Source organism: Monodelphis domestica, chromosome 4, assembly GCF_027887165.1.
Source record: "Monodelphis domestica isolate mMonDom1 chromosome 4, mMonDom1.pri, whole genome shotgun sequence".
Classification (NCBI taxonomy): domain Eukaryota; kingdom Metazoa; phylum Chordata; class Mammalia; order Didelphimorphia; family Didelphidae; genus Monodelphis; species Monodelphis domestica.
The window spans coordinates 92,657,379-92,680,438 of record NC_077230.1 but is presented as its reverse complement, the minus strand read 5'-3'; the positions used below and the strand labels follow the sequence as shown (position 1 = coordinate 92,680,438).

The 23,060-nt window shown below is 39.3% G+C and overlaps 1 protein-coding gene across 1 annotated transcript in view; it reads left to right on the top strand.

Moving 5' to 3' along the window:
- The first annotated feature begins 18,820 nt into the window (after positions 1 to 18,820).
- MUC4 (mucin 4, cell surface associated) overlaps positions 18,821 to 23,060 on the top strand; it is a 110,525-nt gene continuing 106,285 nt past the window's right edge. The window contains exon 1 of the mRNA XM_056826089.1: positions 18,821 to 18,911. Within this exon, the coding sequence (XP_056682067.1) occupies positions 18,821 to 18,911 (91 nt within the window). The remainder of the gene's footprint in view (positions 18,912 to 23,060) is intronic.

Below are 23,060 nucleotides of genomic sequence, written 5' to 3'. Positions count from 1 at the left end.
TTTCCTACTGAAGAAACATAATGTTATCATGGGAACTTGCCCTCCAGATAATACCCTAATGGGCCCCTTGCCTCAAGAACTAAAACTACCATGTTCTTATTTATGTACTGCCATAAGCTCAAGGCATCAGGTTTCACTGACCTAGGTCACTGACCAGACCATATGTTGAAAGGAAACATCTGGGACTAAGATTGATGTGTCTTCACTTTTGGTGACCCCCACCCCTAGCCCTCTATATAAACCAGACCTCTGCAATGCTCAGGGTCTTCCGCTTCTCGTGGAGGCCCAAGCTATAGCTTAAATAAAGTACCTCTTGTGTATTGTGTTTACCATGTGTGTCTCCTCCTTGGAATCTGAACCAGAACCAGACAGAATATTTGAGGGCTCATCCAGGATTCCAAAGGTTTGGACCACATAGTGGTATAGGTATTATATCTCTGAAGGGAAATCTGAGTGCATCTGTCTGTGTGAATGTGTATGGGGAAGGGAGAGTCTGGATCATGGAATATGGCTAAGTGTCTGGCAGATTCCCGTGCTCCGAGGATTATATGGAGACGGCCTATTTCTAAGTTGGATCTATTAAGACCCCCTTTCACCTGTTTCTGAGTGAGGACCTGCCAAGTATGCGCTTCCTGAGTCCCTCAAGGGGCTGGGCCAAAAGGGCTGGGAAAATGGAAGTTGTTGTTTCGAGAGACTGAGAGATTTCCCTTCTAGGGGATTTGTTAAGAGCGCTTAGTAGGAACTTTGGGGTGGTTAAAGGCCCCCTGCCCAAGTTGGACTTGGGATAGAAACTTTGGGGTGGTTAGAGGCCCCCCACTCAAGTTAGACTTGGGACAGGAACTTTGGGGTGGTTAGAGGCCCCCCACTCAAGTTGGATTTGGGACAGGAACTGGGTCCCTGCAACAGAGGTTTGAGTCCTCTGAGGACCCAATGCATCCTAAGTTAGACTGTGAGTGAAAAATTTCCATGTTGGCAGACATGCCAAGGAATAGGATCTCTAAGATAAGCCCTTGGGGTTAGGGGAGTGTGCTCTTGCCTGCCCCCAAACTTAGTGAAAGTCTATATCTCTGTTGTTTGTCTTCCACGTCTATTTGTTTTCTGGCTTTTACTGTTTGTCTCCTGTGTCTTTCTATATTTGGCCCCATGAGCCAACAAACATCTCATCTCTATGTATTCTTAAGTTCAAGTTCAAAGAGTTACAGGAGTTAGGTTAATACAGTATTTGTTTAGTAGTGTCCTTGAAGGTTCTTCTTTGAGGAACAGAGTTGTAATTAGCCGATGAAATGTTTGCATATAAGTGGTAAATGGGGGAGTTGCAAGATTGAACTTCCCACAATCAAAAATCCTCAGCAGAGGACAAAAGCAAATATCTATTCAATGATTTCTTCCTCTTTCTTCCTTTGGATGGGCCCCCAAGGAGAGAAAAAGAGAAAAATTCAGAACAGAAAAGGAAGATTTTTACTCCACAGTTACAGGCACTTTTCACTTAAGATTAATTCTAAGGTTTGATGCATGCAACTTGGAAACATTAGCAATCCCTAATGATTTTGATATGGTACACATGTAATTTCATGTATTGTGGTAACTGTTTGTCAGTTAAATGTGAAACGTTAGCCAGATTTTATTGAGCACAAAAACTCATGGCTAGAAGTTTGTTTTGTTAGATCTTGCAATGCATATTGGTTTCAATGAATTTGAGAATTGTCTAACTGTGATTGATAGCCAGCCTGACACAGAGAGGGAATGTTTTATTCTATAAGGACAGAAATTGTACTGGCTATTTTATAGATGTAAAAGTCATCCAGAAAAAGTTATGTCATTGAGAAAAACTTATTCTAGAATTTAAACTTGGGATTTTTCAAATCAGATATTATTTTAATGTATGTGCTGTCAGAACTAGCAACAAGAAATCATATGACACAAGAAGTTTTTAAAGTGGCTAATCTGTGCATGAGATTTAATAATACAAGTATTAAGAATTTGGTATTTTGCAAAAGAGGGAATTTCTTTTTATTTATTTATTTAAATTTTTATTTGGTCATTTCCAAACATTATTCATTGGAAACAAAGATCATTTTCTTTTCTTCCCTCCCCCACCCCCCACCTCTCCCATAGCCCACACGCAATTCCACTGGGTATCGCATGTGTTTTTGATTCAAACCCATTTCCATGTTGTTGGTATTTGCATTAGAGTGTTCATTTAGAGTCTCTCCTCAGTCATATCCCCTCAACCCCTGTAGTCAAGCAGTTGCTTTTCATCGGTGTTTTTACTTCCACAGTTCATCTTTTGTTTGTGGATAGTGTTTTTTAGATCCCTGCAGATTGTTCAGGGACATTGCATTGACACTAATGGAGAAGTCCATTACCTTTGATTGTACCACAGTGTATCAGTCTCTGTGTACAATGTTTTCCTGGTTCTGCTCCTTTCGCTCTGCATCACTTCCTGGAGGTTGTTCCAGTCTCCATGGAATTCCTCCACTTTATTATTCCTTTTAGCACAATATTATTCCATCACCAACATATACCACAATTTGTTCAGCCATTCCCCAATTGAAGGGCATCCCCTCATTTTCCAATTTTTGGCCACCACAAAGAGTGCAGCTATGAATATTCTTGTACAAGTCTTTTTCCTTATTATCTCTTTGGGGTACAAGCCCAGTAGTGCTATGGCTGGATCAAAGGACAGACAGTCTTTTATCACCCTATGGGCATAGTTCCAAATTGCCCTCCAGAATGGTTGGATTAATTCACAACTCCACCAGCAATGAATTAGTGTCCCTACTTTGCCACATCCCCTCCAGCATTCATTACTTTCCATAACTGTTATGTTAGCCAATCTGCTAGGTGTGAGGTGATACCTCAGAGTTGTTTTGATTTGCATCTCTCTGATTATAAGAGATGTAGAACACTTTTTCATGTGCTTATTAATAGTTTTGATTTCTTTGGCTGAGAACTGCCTGTTCATGTCCCTTGCCCATTTATCAATTGGAGAATGGCTTGATTTTTTGTACAATTGATTTAGCTCTTTGTAAATTTGAGTAATTAAACCTTTGTCAGAGGTTTGTATGAAAATTGTTTCCCAATTTGTTGCTACCCTTCTGATTTTTGTTACATTGGTTTTGTTTGTACAAAAACTTTTTAATTTGATGTAGTCAAAATTATTATTATTTTTTTTTACATTTTGTGACTCTTTCCAAGTCTTGCTTGGTTTTAAAATCTTTCCCTTCCCAAAGGTCTGACAGGTAAAAGAGGGAATTTCTAAATGGTGTTGTCTTTGACTAAGGTTATATGAATTGTTTTTTAAAATGTGCACAATGTATAGGAAGGAATTTGTGATCTAGAGATGAATATGTATTCAGACACAAATTGCTGGAAAGTGAATACAAATTATGTGTGCATTTGTACTATAGAGAAAATTAAGCTTTCCACCTAAATAGGTTAAGGGTATATGATATGCAGGCTGTATGTCCTTAACAAGAGAATTTTGACCAGTCCTGAAATCAAGAAGGGCTTGTCATGAGGATTAAATACAATTCAGTACAGTACCTTTGCTCTATTTACAATAATGGTAAAGAGGAAAAGCCAGAAGAAATACAAGTAATGGTAGAGATACTAGTTGATGCTATGAATTCTAGTGAAATAGATACAACAAATTATAAATTGGAATAATGTTGATGGAATTTAATCATGTAGGTAGCAATGTTTTGAGCTAAAAGGAAACTAAACTGGAGGTTCTATTCTGCTTTGGACAGAGGTTTGAGAGGAGTGTAGGTAAATGCTTTGAACTTCAGTTTGGTGACACACTGAAAGATTGCTAAAAGACTTAATCAAATTTATTTGGGAGTTGTGGAGTTCAAAATAAAATTCACTGAGAGTAAATTATTATGAAGGGGGTTTGATACATTCAAAATTTTAAGTTGTGGTAAGCTCACTTGTTAAAGAAGGATGGGACAAGGATGTTAAGTATAAAGTCAAGCAACCTTAGGATAAATTGCTCATAAGATATTAACCCCTTCCTTGCACATAGGAAGGAGAAAGATGTGCTTATAATTGTTCCACACTGATACTTAGGGACTGAAATAGGGACCTCACAGAGTTGACAACCACTGTGTGATAGGACTTAAAGATGAGTATATTTTAATTGTATATTTCAGAGGTTTTAAGATGCTCAAGCAAGCCAGCCCTGTCTGACCAAGAAGTTTGTTTGAAGCTATGAAATCTTAATGCAAACATTCCATGTCCAGGATATTAAAATGAGTTGAGTGATATGTAATTGATAAGTTACCTCACAGAAATTTTGGGACTATATTGGTTGATATTTTAATTACATTTTTGATCTGTACAAAGATATATTTTGCAAACAATAGCCAAGGAGTGGGCAGGATGTTAAACATGGCATATATGTGAAAAATGCTTGCTTAGAATTTTACGATTGTTATGTGACTTGCTGCTAAAATTATCAGAAATTTATAATTGATGAGCACTATGCTAAAGATGCAGTGGTTCAATGATGTAATCCTTTAAATCAAAATTCCTTTGGGTTACTGATTAGCAATTGAAGTGATACCAATGGAAGGAAGAATGGAAATCTTTCTCTGCTTTTTAAGCAGAGGGTTTTGAAGGGAGGGAGGGAGAAAGGGAGGGAGGGAGAGAGAGAGAGAGAGAGAGAGAGAGAGAGAGAGAGAGAGAGAGAGAGAGAGAGAGAGAGAGAGAGAAGAGAGAGAGGGAGGAGATAATTTCTAAATTATCTAGGGATAATTTCTAAAATTAATGTATGTGTTGTGGGAAAATCACAAATGATTCTATAATTTATACTTTGGACAGTTACCCTGAAGTGATTCCTGCATGGTCTAGTCTTAGTCTTTCAGATGGCCTAGGTCCAAGAGATGATACAGCTCTGATTTATATTACTATGGAGCCACTCAATTCAGCACTCATGTTCTTTATTTCAGGTTTTGTTACTAAAGTGTGATATGTGAATTATTGCCAAAATACATAAGAATAACTGAGTGATCAGCCTGGTAGGGAAGTGAGAGGCTTGTTTGAGGGTATGGAAATTTGTTTCTGGACTGCTGATAAGCAGAATTTCTCTCAGCTGTAATGGATAAGACTTGTCTTTTAAGGAAAAAGAAGGCTTCTGGGATCAAATGGTACCCAAAGGTACCCAAAGGACAGAGAATGTCCTGGGATGGTTACAGAGGCACATTCTGTGCTCATCTGGGAATGGACCTTTTCCGACCATCTAGGCTGTTAATCCTTGAGTGATACAATGATGGCATGAGCCAGTGATAGCTTTGGCCTGTACATGAAGCCCTCACTATGTGTCCCTTGAGACATGAGGAAATAGTTTCCCTGTCAGCCTTTTCCTTTGTGACAAATTCCCATAATCAGCACATAATGTAAATTGTAAAATTAAAGTTTCCATTTCTCCAAACAACCTATTAGGTTAATAATTAAAGATTCTTAAATTATTAGGGAACATACTTTGAAAAGTAGGTGAAGTTTATTAATAGATGGATTGTATTTGTAGCTTTAATTTACCATAGTTGAAGTTTGGATCTTGATCTTGAATATATAGCTGAAAGCTTTCTTGAATTTCCCCCAGAATCTGGGGTAAAGGAATACATCTGTAAAATATTGTTATGCAAGTATTTATAGATGTTTATAGTTAATGTGTACTTTGCAAAAGGATATTCTTTAACAGAAACATCACATATCAACTCTGCAAACAACTCAGGAATCCAATTTCCTAAAGGGATCTATTCCTGTCAGAAGATGATTTCTGAAGATGAAGTCTGTTGGCTAAGACACCCAAATGCAAATGTGAAATATCAATTACTATTGTACTAATTTTCTCTGTTTCTATCTGGTGTTCTAGTTTTTGCCCCAGTCCTGGTTTCTATACTTCTATTTTAGGGGCTGACTCTCTCCCTCATGGCCTGTCTGCCCATCAGGGGAAGCAGTTGCTAGATATCATTCAGCTCTCCAAGCAGGTCCCACCTACCTAGGACCCAGGCATTCACTGAGTACACATCCCTAAAGACCCTGTGTCCACAGCCTTTCCCTCCCTGTTCAAGTTTTGGCTACTCCCCTGTGGGATATGTGGACCTTGCATTGTAACCTTGTCACTTCTCTAGTTGCTTCTAAGGTAGAAGCACTCCTGGGATGCTTCTGTTACTGAATCTGATGATTCTGGGATGCATAAACCCAGATGCAACTGTAACTTTGGCAACTATTCCAGCCTGAAGCCCTGGACATTGCCTACAGTCAATCCCTCTCTCCTGACAATAGGCAGGGGCAGCTCTACAACCATTCTCAGCTCTGAAGAAGCTATAGAATATTGATACCATCGCCCCTTTCCCCATGATATTTGGAGAAGGGGGAGATGACATGGGCATTGTACCCCCAGAAACGTAGGCAAACTATTATCAGGGAAGTTCCTTTGCTCCCTTACATCCTCATGACTCCTAGCGACAGTAAATACCTTCTCCTCAGGTTTGACCCCCTGTGTAGCTAAAGGATCCTTAGACTCCAACCAAGATCTCTGCTTACTGGTGACTGTTTTTCCTAAGATCTTACTCTATAACAGTGAGGATCTTTATCTGAGAGGGCTAGATCTTCTATTCCTCCAGCAGGGTGGACTCTGTGCTGCCCTAGGAGAAGAATGCTGCTTTTATGCAGACCACACAGGTCTAGTTAGGGATTCTATGATAAAACTATGAGAAAGCCTGGCTGTCAGGAAGAAAGAATGCGAGGCCCAGAAATCCTGGTATGAGCAGCTCTTTCACAAATTCCCATGGCTGACAACCCTCATTTCCACTTTAGTGGGCCCCCTCTTCATCCTCATCATCTTGCTGATCTTTGGCCCTTGTATTATCAATAGAAAGGAGCGCATTAACACAGTCCAACTCATGGTCCTAAGGCAGCAATACCTGCCCCTAAATGACATCCATGCCCCTATGAGGACACTGTACCCATAAGTAGGACCCCTCAATGTCCTAAAAGAAGTGGGGAATGAAGAAACATAATGTTATCACAGGAACTTGCCCTCCAGATAATACCCTAATGGGCCCCTTGTCCCAAGAACTAAAACTACCATGTTCTTATTTATGTATTGCCATAAGGATATGTTAGCTCAAGGCATCAGGTTTCACTGACCTAGGTCACTGACCAGACCATATGTTAAAAGGAAACATCTGGGACTAAGATTGATGTGTCTTCACTTTTGGTGACCCCCACCCCTAGCCCTCTATATAAACCAGACCTCTGCAATGCTCGGGGTCTTCCGCTTCTTGTGGAGGCTCAAGCTATAGCTTGAATAAAGTACCTCTTGTGTATTGCATTACCATGTGTGTCTCCTCCTTGGAATCTGAACCAGAACCGGACAGAGTACTACCCTGGGATTCCTGAGAGTATCCCTGAGTTGGGAGTGAGGTTAGGGAGAACAAAGTGATTCTGGACTGGGAAATGTGGCTTAGAGGCAATGGCAAAGGGAGACACAGGTCATTGTGTACAGGAAAGCTTTGGGGAAAAGGTGGGGCATATTTATTTTGTTTATTTAAAAATCTCTTTTTTCTCCTCCCCATTCCCACTTTTCTTCTGAATATGCTCAGAAAATAAGCCATGAAGCTCCAGTCTTGGTCTGTCCATTTGCAAGTCAGCCTTAAAGAAGTCTTCAAAGAAATAACTCAAGAAATAGGTGAACAGGACCCAGGCCTGAGTTCCCTTTGGCATCACAGGGTTTCCTCACTAGCCCTGCCTGGGGCTGTAGGAAAAAGTTGGAAAGGTGGGGAGCAAAGAAAGGGCTCCAGAATATCCATTCTCTTTGCATAAAGATGTTTGGGAAGCTAACAGAATACTCCTAGAAGATTAGGATCTCTCAGCATCTAGAGAGTCCTTCCAGGGCCTGGCTGGAATCATTAGTTAAATAGACTGGCCCCAAGGTCTACTAAGATGCCTCAGGCTCTGCTGGTTCCCTCCTGCCTCCAGGGAAATCTGATTAGGATATTCATTTCCAGATTCTGCAGTTTTACTTGATCACCCAAGGAGCCTCTGACTCAACACAACAGCTTGGGTATTTCCTGCTACCCCCATCACCTGATATATGGGTGGGGTGGGCTAACTCTGTATATTTTTCTGCTAAGTCTATTCATTTGGTAAGAATGGTAAAACATTAGAGCCAGAAATTATTTTATTCAAGCCTTCCAAATACCTGGCAAAGATTGTTTGTCCTTCGTTTTCTAAAAGGACCAATGACATCACAGGGTGAGGTCCTGACTTCTGCATGATTTAAGGGAAGCAGAGTTGCACAAAGTCATCAGCTTCACTCTTTTATTCTAGGGTCATTGAAGTCCAGTGGCAAGACAAAAGTCAGGATGACTGGTGATGGCCCAGGATTCAAAGTCTGACCAAGCTCTGAGCATTCCTTTTTCAGTTGACTTCATGGCCACTGTAGCAAATTGCTCTCATCCACCTGTCAACTTGGAATCTAAAAGTCCCCGGACTTATAGCTTGGAGGGATTTGGTGATTTGGATTGGGATTGGAGGTAGAAACCCAAGTTTGGACCACAAAGAGTTCCAGAATCACAGGAGAGTTCCTCCCTGAGGAAAAGTCCTAACAATAGGCCTTGAGTTAGTTCTGAGTAGGGATGGCTAATCCCATCAGATGCCTCTTTTTGCCTTAGGAGGCTCTTCCATTGTACCACACCCTACTTTCAAGGATGGAGCTTGAACTTGGACCTTCAGTTTAGGAGATTGACCTGCTACCTAAGGTGCTACAACTCAAGGTCTATTGTTAGCCTGAGACCAGTGAAGTAGGACCTTCCCTCAGGGAGGAACTCTCCTGTGACAAGGTCAAAACCTGAGGCTTCTACCTCCCAACTAAATAAACTGGGGATCACCAAACCCCTCCAAGCTGCAAGTCCAAGGACCTCCAGATTCCATATCGACACACCCATTGCACCCGGGAGGTCCTCATACTTGGAATAGACATCCCCCTAACTCACTGACAGGTTTGAGGCTTATAGATTGTCCTCAATTTGGTTTAGCCCATTTACAGATGGTTTTACACCTTCACAGTACTCGAAGGAAGTAGGAACTTACTAAATGCTTAATCCCCCTCTCCCACAGTGAGAGAAAATAACTTGCCCAAGGTTACACAAGAAAAATGTCTAACCAGGGACTAGAAACCAGATTTCTTGACTTCTGTACCTGGGCTCTTTCCATTATTCCAAGTTATCTTCTGGAGAATCACAGAGCAATTTATAGCCATCTGTTCTTTTAAATAAAGATCTTTATCACTTGTTTTAAAAACCACTTACATCCTGTAAGTCATGATTTTCTGCTCCTTTGGGGAAGGAGAATGAAGAGGGAGAACATCTTTTCCACAATTTTGTTACAATCTGATCTGGTCTGGAAGTACAAAGGAGAAAAGGAAAAGAATGAGCTGTTTTACACCTTAGACTTTGTTAATGCATAAAAAAAAAAACACAGAAACTATTAAATAGTCAGAAAAATCACTCTTTAATTAAGGAAAGGGATTCAGTGCTTTCCTCAAGTCCTCCACACAGAGCCTCAAGACTCTGGTTGCTCTGGTCACTGATCCCTGGGAACACCAACCACCAACTGTGTTAGATTGGACAACTCAAAGAAACAAAAGAATTCAGGGAACCTCTACCATTTGGGGAATCCAGGGGCAGGAAAAGATCACTGACATTACCAAAGCTTCAAGGAAATGAGAGTGTACAATCAAGCCTGGGAAAGGAATCATAGTCAGAGGCTAGGGTGTAAGGGAAGGGGCTACTTACAATGGATACTAAAGGATGGTTCCTGCCCAGGTGTGTGTCTTCTTGGGAAAGGGTCTCTGATAAAATGGGGAAGACTACCTAAGACAAAAAGAGTGCTTAGCACCTGCTTAGCCTCTCCTAACTGGGATTGTCATTTATCTTAGAGTCCATTATTCAGTCTGAAACTGCTAGACTGAGATTCCCTTCAGGGTGGATTCTCACAGGAAAAGTACAAGCTTTGGGGTCTCCAACTTTCAAGCTAATTCTAAAACTTGGGGTTCATCAGATCTTACTAGGCTACAAATTTGGGGGTTTCTAGATTCCACATCGACAACTATAAGAAATATATGTTTCCTGCACAAATATTCACTTTTAGTCCCTAATCATACTGGATGCTGCTTAAGTCTCTAGGGACTTAAGTAAACAGAGATTTCCAGTGTCCTCCCAACAAGGGGCTAGGATATAGGTATATTTCCATAGTAGGACACCCTTAGAGAATGGACCCTATCTTATCATCTCATTAAACTGATCAGGAACCCCCTAATAACCTCTGTTTACAGATGAGAGAATGGAGGCAAAGATACCTTGTAAAAGACCATGAAGATAGCGTGGTATTCAAATTTAGCTTCTCTGACTACAAATCCAGTTGCCTGAATATAACCCAAAGTTACTTTACTCCAGGTGTGAAGTCTCTAAGTCAGCAGTCTCCAAAGTGGAGAGGGGAAAGCACTTCTGGGAAGAGGTGGGCTGTAGTAGCCTGACTGGAAGAGGTGGGTGATCTGTCAGCTGGAGACTGCAAATAGGAATTGCATCCCAACCTCCCTACAACAGTCACTCATGAGCTTTCCCCCCAATACAACTACACTCCCAACTTCACCAATTAAGGCTCAAAACGGCATCCTCCTTCTTCTAGCATTAGCAACCCAAGCTCCCCAACAATGGCTCTTCAGAGTGCTCATAGCCTAAGCAGACACCTGCAGCAGATAACTGACATAGTCCACCAATTCTGCATCCTCCCAGATTCTCTTGTGGCTGCTCCAGGTTCCCCAGCACCTTCTATTACACTCTTTCCCCCCAATACCTACCCTTCTTCCTAAACGTCACTATTTCCATCAAGGGTACTTGTCATACTTCCAGGGTGCCAGGATCATTCCCTTCTAGTTATTCAGCCTTCATATCCCTCCAAACCCATTCCTCACTTTCTTGGCACTTTGAAACCATGCCCCTATGCCTGATAGGTTTATTCCTACCCACTCCTCAACCTTTTAGCATCCCTGTGTTTGTTGCTTTTACCCATTTAAATATAAGCTCTTGGAAAGCAGGCATCATTTGTTCATTCAATCAGTTAAAAAAAAAGAAATTGAGCACTTCTCAGTCTAAAGTAACAATATGTACTTATAATTCTAATTCCTTATTTGTAAATTATATGTGTGGAAATCTTCTAGCCAAATTAGAAAAGTGTTTTTGGCATAACTGATGGATGAAATTAGAGAAGTATCATGATTTAATCATTTTCAAAGATAATAGAACATTTTCAATCACATTTCTCTCACTAAGAATATCCTTATGAATCATGTTTCAGTGATTTCATCTTTATCTCCCTTTAAATATTTATTTTTAGAAACACTATTTTAAAATTTGTATAATTTACATAATTACTGTTATAGTTAGATATACACCCATATTTAAACTATAAAATGTGCCAGAGAGGGAAACTAGAAATTGGGGCCAGAGGCCACCACTCTGCTCTCCTCAGAGAAGATGTATTAGCCCAGAATATCTAAATGCTCCCTTAAAAATTGTTAATCAGAAGTGATTGTAGGACCCCTATGTATATAGTCAATGCTTAATAAATGCCTGTTTATTTCCTTCCTTTCCTCTCAGCCTTTCCATGATCTTTGACTCCTCATTCAATTGACTCTGCTCTCCTCAACATTATTTGTGATCTTTTAATTACTTTATCTTAATGATCTTTTCTCAATTCTCATCTCCTTTTTTTTAAAGAAAATCTCACCTTCTGTCTTTGAATCAATGCTAACTATCAATTCCAAGGCAGAAGAGTGGTAAGGACTAGACAATGGGAATTGAGTGACTTGGACAGGGTCACACAGCTAGGAAGTGTCTGAGGTGAAATCTGAACCCAGAATCTCCTGTTTCCATCCAAGCCTAGCAGTCTATCCCCTGAGCCACCTAGCTGTCCCAGTCCTCATCCTTCTTGACATCTCTTTGATATCTGAAAGTTCTACCCCTTTCCTTGTGAATGTTTTCTCTGTAGCCTCTCTGAATTGCTGAAAACAATGTGAGTGACATTTAAAACTCTCATATCTGTATAGTTCTTTAAAACTTGGAAACAGAATTTAGCATGTTTAAAAATATCCAAAACCATTGGATTTTTAACTCAATTTTTTAAACCCTTTCCTTCATCTTGGAATCAATGCTGTGAATTCCAAGGCAGAAGAGTGGCAAGGGCTGGGCAATGGGGGTTAAGTGACTTGCCCAGGGTCACACATCTGGGAAATGTCTGAGGCCAAATTTGAACCCAGGAATTCTCATCTCTAGACCTAGTTTTTAATCCACTGAATTACCCAGCTGCTCCCCAACTCATTCCTTAAAAATTTACACATGTAACATCTTCTAATTATTTTGTATAACACTTGACACCAGAGAACATAGAAATTTTCTGGTCAAATGAAAAAGAATTCTTTTGCATAAATGCTGAACTAAATTGGAGGAGTATCATGATTTAATAGACCCAGCATTATTGTGTACTTCTTTCATCTGAATTTACATGACTGTGAAGCATCTCTTTTTTTTTTTTGCAGTAGTGACAATCATTAAAATCAAGCAAAAAAAAAATGAACTTAGAACCAAACCTTGGTATTATTGTGTCATAGAATCTTGTGAATTTTAAAATCTCCATCTTGGTCTAGCACCCAAAAATTGTGCACACCCACACTACACGGGCATGTGCTAGTCAATGACAAATCAGAAATAACTAACTGCCCACCTGGGCTGTCTTAAGCCAAGCTTGAGCCACCATTGGCACTTGTGAGGCACAGGAAGTGACGGAGAGAGCAGCCTCTGGAATTCACTGACTTCCTGTAGACAGGGCTAGACAAGAGTGTGTGTTAGAAGCTTGAACAGAGAGGAGGCCCGCAGACAGCTTCCCTTCAGATCGGTCCCGTGAGTCAAGGACTGATTCCTTCCACCTTGGCCCTTTTAGCCCCTTTCCCTTTTCTCCTCTCTCCTTCTCTCCCTCTCCCTTTTCTTACTCCCATTGTGATTAAACCTCCATAATACTCCATTCTGACTTGAGTGTTTCATTTTAGGAATTTCATAAGTAAATTCCTTGGCGGCCATTGTTCAATATTATAATACTCTTAAAAGGTGGAAATTTCACCATAACAATCTTAAACCAAGATTTTCAAAGATAATGAAACATTTTCAATCACCTTTCTCTCACTAAGAATAGTATTATGAATCATGTTTCAGTGAAACAAAATGGGCTGGCTTCTTTTTTTTTACCATTGCTAAATAAAATATTAGTTTCAAAATGTAACTTCATCTTTATTTCCTTTTTTGAGGTCTATTTTTAGAAAATTTCTATTTAAAAAAGTTTACAATTTACATTATGATTACAGTTACATATATATGATTCACAAACAAATAATTACAAACATAAGAACCTAAAGGTACTCTAGATTGAAGTGTGTTCAGAAAAGCTTTTTACTGATGGAATAACAAAAAAAGCTTGAGACTCTGTCCTAAATATTCAAATCAAATTTAGGGAGATCAGATGGCAAAATAGAACACTAGAATTGAAATCAAAACACAAAAATCAAGCATTGTTTCTTATTACCTATATGGCCTTGGGCAAGTCACTTCTCTCTAGGTCCCAGTTTCTCCATCTGTAAAATGAGAGGGGCTGAGTAGATGATCTTTAAGACCCCTTTGAGCTCTAATCATATGAATTATGATTACTCTATGAAATAAATGATGCATATTTTTCTGGATGGAACTTGTGATTTCATTGGCATAAGAAACTGTCAATGAGGAAGTTCTCTCTACCAATGCAGACTGGCATCTCCTCTGTCACTTATCTTAGGCAGCCCCTGAGGATACTGAGAGGTCAAATAACTTGCCCAATGTTAAATAGCCAGTATGTGTCAGAGGTAGGTCTTGAACCCAGGCCTTCCTGGCTCCAAGAACAACATGCTGTCCTTCATGAAAGATGACAATGAGCAGTACAAAGAATATTTAAGGAAGATAGTCATTTGATTTCAGTATATACCAAATCAAGTTCTCCTCTCCTTAGTCTTATGAATAGTTCAAATTCCTTTTCCAGTTCTATCTTCTTTCTACAAATCCCAAGTGTAGGCAGAAAACTTTTCCTAAGATCTTCTGGTCACCACAGAAGTCATAACTTTCATAATACTCACTGAGCAAGCCATTTGACCTCTGTTTGCCTGTTTCCTCAACTAGGAAATTGAGATAATAATTGCATCTATCTGGCCAGGTTCAAAAGAGAAAATGTTTGTATAAAGTGCTTAGCACATAATTGTAAAGATGGGATTGACTCTCCCCTTGCATACTTTTAAATTTAATCAACCAAAAACATAGACATCCCTACTTAACACTAAGTAGGGAAGGTCCACAAACCACTTACTAAAGTGGGAAACAACTCCAGAAGCAACTAACCAGTGCTAAGCAAATTTAAATATTGCAATTGGTCCCTATAAGTGGAGGAAGGGATAGGAAGTGATGTAAAAAAGGTCTATAAAAGATGATGAACTTCCTGTGCATGAGGTCTTTGTCCTGAATTTTTGGATTGAAGGAGCATGGACTGCTTCTGTTAAGACTGCTCCTGGATATTCTCTCTGTGGATCTTCTCCTGATGACTGAAAAGCTGACCTTCCTTTCTTGGCTTCTGGAGAGATTAGTTCCAGACAGGCCTCCCCTTCTCGGAGGAGACCGAGTGGGTTGAACCCTTGCTTAATTCACCACCAAGTCCTTTAGCTGAGGGGTTAATGAGCTCTCCTTGGGTTGAGTCAGGGACTGGAGCAACATTTAAGGTGATAAGCTAGACTTCTTACTCTTACCCTCTTTTTCATTTCTCTATGTCCATTCTCTCTACTTTTTTTGTAAATAAAAGCTACTAAAAGTGATTTTGACTTGGGCTGTATTAATTTTAAAATTGGCAACCACAGTATTATCTTAAAATTCTTATATATTTTAGCCAAGTCCTTAATTAAATTCCTTACATAGAAGTCACTTAATAAATATTTATTCCCTTCCTTTCCTTTTCCTTCCTTCCCTTGCCTTCCCTTTCTTCCTCTTTCCTCACCTTCCTTTGACTTAACCTTGATTTGCCTTGCTTTCCCTTACCTTTCTTTCCTTTGCCTTGCCTTGTCTTCTCTTCTCCTTCCTTTCCCTCCCCTCCCCTTTCCTTCTCTTCCCTTCTCTTTTCTCACCTTCCTTTGACTTGTCTTATATTGCCTTCCTCTTCCTTCAGTTTCCTCACTTTTTATAGTTCCTTAAATTTCATTTCTCTAGTTTTGAGATACAAGTGAATAACAAACTTCTTCATGTGAACCCACTTCTCTCTTGTGTACCAGCTTCCCCTCCACTACCTTCCATCTTGATGAATGATTTCCCTTTACTAGTGTGGTATAGTGAAGAGAATATGGCTCAAGAGTCAGAGGACCTGGGTTCAAATGATACCTCAGACACTTACTACCCTGTGACTCTGAATATCCACTTTACCTCTTTGGACTTCAGTTTCTTTAACTGTAAAATGAAAGATTTTTAATTCAGTGACTTCTAAATTCCCTTTCTTCTCTTGATCTATGATCCAATTATTGTGGCTCAGATCCCTCTCCTCCAGTGCAGAGACAGGAGCTGTTATTAACCAGGATATACAAGGATAATCAGTTAGCATGAATGTACTCATAGTTCAGCATCTTGTTTCTATGGATTTCTAAATATACAATCCAATGGAAAGCTTTTCTTTCCATCCTGATAGAATTAATTTGGGGAAAAGTGGAGAGGGACAGTATTGGTTTGTTGTTTTTTGTGAGAGGGAGAAGAACCTAGTGAGTACAGTTTGGAACATTTTCCAAAATGACCATTTGTGAAATGTCCATATTTTTCAGAGTCTCAACAATGTAAGATTTAAAATTAATTTCAATAACACCAAATATTATATTTTTTAGTAATCACTCAAAGTAAAAGGGGAAAAGTAGAAGTAAAAAGCTTAAGTATGACCATGTGAGTAAACTTTCCTGCCAGGTTCTCCCCCAAGCCTCCACAGCCACATTCTGGAAAGAAGAGAGCTCCAGGGGCAGAGTTACATCAAAATATAACTTCCCTATGTTAGCATGTGACAAAGTTAGGAATGATAGTTATAGGGAGAAAATTATTATTACATAACCTCCCCTGTGATTGCATTGGGAAACAAGCATGTAGAAATCTCCCAGATTTACATGCCTACTTTCCCCAGTGAATCAGTACACATAACCAACTTATATCTCTAAAGATTTTTAACTAGAAGTGCATACAATATTGCACGTTCTAAGGGGAAATTACAATAATTTGGGGGTAAGAGGAAAATAAAAGAGAAAGAGAACAAAACTAATGATTGCTAGGCACATTGACAAAAAGCCAATTAGGGCCCTTTGGCATAAAACTGTATATTCAAAATAAATGCATTCAACTCCACATAGTTCAATTTCACTACATCCCAAAGTTCATTCTGGATCTTTTCGTGCACTGTGTGATTTCTGCAGGCTTCTTTATGGTACCTTCTCCAAACAGTTCACTTTCTTGATTTGGGGGTGGGGGGGAAGCAAGTTTCTTATCCTAAAATTACTCTCAAACACAAAAAATTTTTATAAATCTAGAATTTTATAACAATAATATAACTCCCCTGAGGAGGGTGTTGACCAACACACGGGTCACCCTGGGATATTTGGCTGAGTTATGCCGTATATGAATCAATTGTCAAAAGAAAACAAACAAATAAAAAAGAAAAAAACAATTTCTGGATGAAACATAAAATATCAAAGTCTCATGTGTAAAAATTCTAAAGTAAGGAAGAATAAATCTATAACAGGTCCTTGAATCAGGGTTTGATTAAAGTGACTTATGTCCCACCAGCCTGTAGTAGCAATTATGTACTTACCCAATCAGCAGCCAGGACTACAGAAAATTGCCATACTATGAAAGAGAGAGAAAAAGGTCTAGATTTTGAAGCAGAAGAGAAATATCATTCCCTGGTCTGATTTTACTTGCTCTCAGGAATAGGGGAGCCAAAATGGCAGCCAAACTGAGGTACTTGGTAGAAGTCTGGATCTGGCACAAGGGAATGCTGAATCTGACTTTGCAAACAACTGCTTACTTGAACCCCCAAATAAGTTCAAGTCCCCTGTATTGGTGTAGAATCTCATCAATCCCACCCAGGTTGGTTGGTTTCTTTGATCTTGTGCTCCTAGGCACTGTGTAGGTTAATTTTGCACTCCTTGGGACTGTGCAGTGGCTCTTTTGTGATCCCTTCTCATGGAATCAGACACAATCATTAATCAAAGTTCCATAATATTTAACAATAAATGGCAGGTTTCTACAGTAGAGCTTTTGGGTATGCATTGACATTAGGGCTAATGGACATTTTAAACTTATCATAGTACAAAATAAAAAATCATTAATCCTGGTAACATGCACTTCAAGTACAAAAAAATAAGAGAAAAAAGAAAACTCAAACACTCTATTGCACATGCAAGCAAAAACAATAATAACACTTTTTTTAAAAATCAAAAATATATACTTCAAATTCTATGAAAAGGTGTCAGCCAAGTAGGAGCACAATACAAAGCTTTCTCACCCCCAAATTAGATCCATTTCCTTTTTTAACATGGCCATGATTCACAGTGTGAATGTACATGATTTTTTTCTCAGGTAACAGCCTTATAAAAAATAGTAGTACAGCAGCTAATGCACATTCAAAGAAGTACCAAAATCTCCCAAATCACAAGAGCCTATTTAATGATAATAGGAAACAAACCTGCATGAAAGGAAATTCTTGATTCTCTTTGTCTATTCTCAGTTTACACTTGTGAAAGGGGAATCTTTTATTCCCTTTGCCTAGTTGGAATTAAAACTTTGGTTAACACCAAGTTAAGTACCTCACTAGATTGTGAAGACAGGATTAACTCTCCTTTATCTATCTTTTCATTGAATCAACACAAGCTTGAACTAGGTGGAAGAGCTCACAAACCACTTAGTGAATTCACACTCTACTTAGTGCTAGGTGAGAAGGCAGTAAGATACTTGGAGAGCTCCACCCTTTTTTCTAACTCAAACAGCCAGAAACTTTTGAATTCTTTTAAGAATCCACACACTCAGAAATGTGTGAATACAAAGGTAGCAACTCAGAAACTTGTGAATCCTAGGGGGAGAGTTAACACCTAGGAGAGGTAAGAAGTCAATCTCATGTACACAGAGACTGATACACTGTGGTACAATAGAACGTAATGGACTTCTCCATTAGTGTCAATGCAATGTTCCTGAACAATCTGCAGGGATCTAGGAGAAAAAACACTATCCACAAGCAGAGGACAAACTGTGGGAGTAAAAACACTGAGGAAAAGCAACTGCCTGACTACAGGGGTTAAGGGGACATGTCTGAGGAGAGACTCTAAATGAACACTCTAATGCAAATACCAACAATATGGAAATGGGTTCGAATCAAGAACACATGTGATACCCAGTGGAATCGCACGTCAGCTATGGGAGAGGTGGGGTGGGGGGAGGAAAAGAAAATAATCTTTCCTCTCCAATGAATAATGTTTTGAAATGACCAAATAAAATATTGTTTAAAAAAAAAAAAAGAAGTCAATCCCACAGACACTGCCCCTGGGCAGTGCTGGACAATTTGAAAACTGTGATTGGCCCCTGTGAAAAGGGGCAGGGACAGGAAGCCACCATAAAAGCTATGAAAATCTTCATCTGGTACAGTTTGGTGAAGTTGAGTCACATGGAGAATGTCTCCTGGAGATAGTCTTCAAGGGAACTTCATTAGAAACTGCAGTGTGGATCGTGACTTAAACTTAGATCCTGACTCTTCGACTATAGGTGAGTGAGTGAAAAGGCTGACTCCCTTCCTAGTTTCCTAAGAGACTAGCTTCCATCTTGGAGGAGGCCATGTGGTTACTCACTACTGGCCCTCCTGGCTGAGGACTAGTATAGGTATTTTCTCTAACCTCTTTCACATTTCTCTACTTTGTTTCCCTTCTATTTTGGTAAATAAACTTCTGACTTGAGATATAATAATTTCAGTGACCTAGTTATTTCATATAATTTAAGTCCAACCAATAAATTTAACCTTTACACCTACTATCCATTAGGATTCACATGAGTCTCTATAGCCACTTGCTATGTGACATTTAAAAAACCTATGAAGCTCATGGAGATTTGTAACAAGTTCTTCAGATCTAACCAACCTCTCAACTTAAGCTGAGATATTTCTAACAGAGCCTATTACTGCCATCATTCCAAAATTTGGCAGGAGATCCCAGAAAAAAAACAAAACAACAACCACCTCTGTACTGTTGATGAAGACCTTTTGGGTCTAAAATATCACCAAGTGATGGAAGACTATTGTGCTCAAAGGAATAATGAACTGGATGAATTCCATGTGAACTGGAACGACCTCCAGGAATTGATGCAGAATGAGAGGACCAGAACCAGGAGAACACTATCCATATTCAGAGGAAAAACTGTGGGAGTAGAAACACCAGAGAAAAACAATTGCTTGATTACATGTGTCGATGGGGATGTAGACTCTAAATGATCACCCTAGTGCAAACATCAATATGAAAATAGGATTTGATCAAGGACACATGTAAAACCCAGTGAAATTGTGCGTCGGCTATGGGAAGGAGTGGGGGAAGGGAAGGGAAAAATATGATTCTTGTAACCAAGGAATAATGTTCTAAACTCACTAATTAAATAAAAATTTCAATAAAATAAAATGTCACCAAAAATCTAGATCATTCTGATGGAAAGGTAGAGTAAGCTGAAGAGTTACAAATATAAAAACCAGCCAGAGTCACAAACTCCATGAGAAATACTCCATCCAGGTAACACCATCCAAGGGTTCCCAAGCCCCCTGGAAAATCCTTCCCACTTCCTGGATGTGATTTTCTCCAATTCTGATAGTTGCATTACAGAGACTTCACTATTTGGAGGGGAACAAACTCAAAAAGTTAACATCAATAAGGCAATGGAATCTGAAAAGGCTTAAAATTCACCTCCAGACTCATTGAGGTTCCTTCTCCTCCCAAGTATCATCATCCATCAAGATTCCTTTGGTTACATTTCTGAGGTTCCCCATACCAAGGGGGATTTTCTCCACTAAGCATAGTGCGGACAAATCCCATATTGGATGTGTTACAGAGACTGGGTAGAATTCCCTTCTGCATCTTGAGATTACTCAAGTTAACAGCAATACAAGTACTCCCAGGAATGGTAATAAGAAAAGATATTCTAAAGCTGTAAGCTGCAGGAGCTTGGTAATACACTGCTCTTTCACAGAGTGGGCCAAGCTTTTAAATCAAATTATTAAATTGATAGGAATTCTACTTCCTATTCAGAGGTGGTGCTACCCTAATAGGTACTGGCTAGCAGTAAAAGCCTCACAAGGCTAGTGAATACAGGCTATGAAATTTTTCCTGGGTTAGTTTAAAATTGAGTTGGAAGCTTAATGGGGGTGGGGCTGGTCAGAGTGGAAAGGGCTGCTTTAGGTGGTGGAGCACAGGGTCAGTACAGTGGTCTAAGAACTGCCTCAGCTGAAAGCTGGAAGTTCAAGTGGCTACCCTGTGCTTGAGACCCACTGTGGGGGAAGGGATTTATACCTCACCCTCCATGTAGGAAAATGGCTCGCTCAACAGATGTGGCAGTAGGACAGAGGCTCCAGACTCAGCAAGTACCCCCAGACTAAGTCCCAAAAGCCAAAAGAGGTGGGCAGAGATCCCACTTCTATTCTTCTGCACCAGGAAGACTGTGAAGAGAGTTACCCTGAGGGGAATGGCAAAAAAGTGCTCAGCAGGTGAGAAATGTGGTTTTCTCAAAATAATCTACTCCCTATCTTTACTCAGAGGCTATCTTAAAAGAAAATCAAGGATTGTATCCCTTTGTGGCTCACCAACAATGTAAGATTTAAAATTAATATCAATAACACCAAGTATTCTATTTCATAAGATTTATTAGTAATCACTTGAAGTAGAAGGAAAAAAGTAGAAATACAAAGCTTAAAAATGACTACATGAGTAAACTTAAATTTTCCTGCCAAATTCTCCCCCCCAGCCTCCACAGCCAGCATCCTGGGAAGAAAAGAACACAAGGGGTGAGGTTATATCAAAATGTATCCTCCCTACATTAGCATGTATCATGAGAAGGAAAATGGGAATCTGGGAAAGAGAGTTTTGGGGAGAAAATTCTAATTACACAGCATATATTCTAAACATTAAATAGAATGTCTTAAAGTCAATGGCTTTCCTTGCTCATTTGCCTAAAATAACTAAGATTTATTTAGTATTTGTTTTATTGCTTTTAATCATCTCAATACTATGAGACAGGTATTATTATCTCCCTTTTACAGATGAAGAAACTGAGATAGTGCTTAACTGACTTGTCCAGGGTCACAAATAAGCTAGTGTCTGAGAAAGAAATTGAACTCAGGTCTTCTGGAACCCAAGTCCAGCTCTCTATTCCCATGGCACCTAGCTTTCCCCAAAAGAAAGATTTTCACCATGGACTAAAGTTAGGGCAAATTCATGCTCTAAGGCTCTGTTCAGGGTATTCATTGCATTCTTGGACCTAGGTGCTCCCTCAGAAGAGACAAGGATCTCAATGGATTCCTTGCCATTTCTGGAACCAAGCTCATTTAGAGGTAGCAGAGTTTGGCAGATGGGTCAGTCCAGAGCTGTAGACCTTTTATGGAAAATTATCTGTATTTTCTGGAGTTTCTACATTTAGAATGGGAACTTCTCTCCCTAAGGCTCTGGTTCACTGCAAATGGGCTCTCTGCTCCTTCAAATAAAATAATGTATTTATATAATTTGCTTAAAAAACTGTAGAAATGTGAAGTTTCTTCCTTGTTCTCCTTTATCCATGCACCCAGCCTATATTTCCTAGAGTCTTCAACTCTAACTATCTTTACTACCCTGGATAGAACTTAAAATGGCTATCTCTATACAGATGGGAAAACTGAGACCCAGAGAGAGTCAGGGACTCACTTTGGGTCATATAGAAAATCTAAAGGGGAGCTGAGAACGATGATTAGGACCTAGTAGCAAGGCTCAAACTGGCAAATTTAAGAAGAAAGGAGATTTGATTTTGATATACTTAGTTCTTCACCTTTTTCCCTTTAATTTTCTTTTCTTTAAATTTAATTGATGAGTTTTATCTTAATCTGAGACATTCTCAGCTATCTACCTCCACTCTAAACATTCCTTTGTTTTAGGGGTTTTTTAAAGATTTTTTTTAAACACTTACCTTCCATCTTAGAATCAATACAGTGTATTGGTTCCAAGGCAGAAGAGTGTTAAGGACTAGGCAATTGGGGTTAAGTGACTTGTGCAGGGACACACATCTAGGAAGTGTCTGAGATCAGATTTGAACCCAGGACCTCCCATCTCTAGTCCTGGCTCTTAATCCACTGAGCCATCCAGCTGCCCCCTAAACATTCCTTTGTAACAGAGAAAAACAGTTAAACAAAACCAACTGGCTTAGGTGCTTCATCTGACAACATATGCGATATTCTATTCTGAAAAAATAAATTTGGTGAGTTACATAAAATATAGATAGAAAAACTGTTCCAACACAGGTTCAAAACTTTTTGGATACTTTTGATACATGTAATCAAAAGATTCCTCAGTGATGAAGTGAAGCTCAAATGTGAACTTCCCACTTCAGGGCCAGGTACAAGTACACTAAAGAGACTCTTATTATAAAAATAAAATGTTTATTGAAATATATAAGGATAAATAAAGGATTTCTAATTCTAAGGGATTCTAAATCCACCCAAATAAACTCCAAAGTTCCACAATTCACCTGTGTTTCACAGGCTATGCTAATTCTCCCTGATCTGACTAACCCAAATTTATACTATCTAAATAAAAACTATCCCTATTATCCTTATAAATCTTAACTTTGCCTTCAAATTATAAAAGGGTTTGAAAGGCTAGCTGGTTGAGTCTCAACAAGAATCGAGTTAGGACT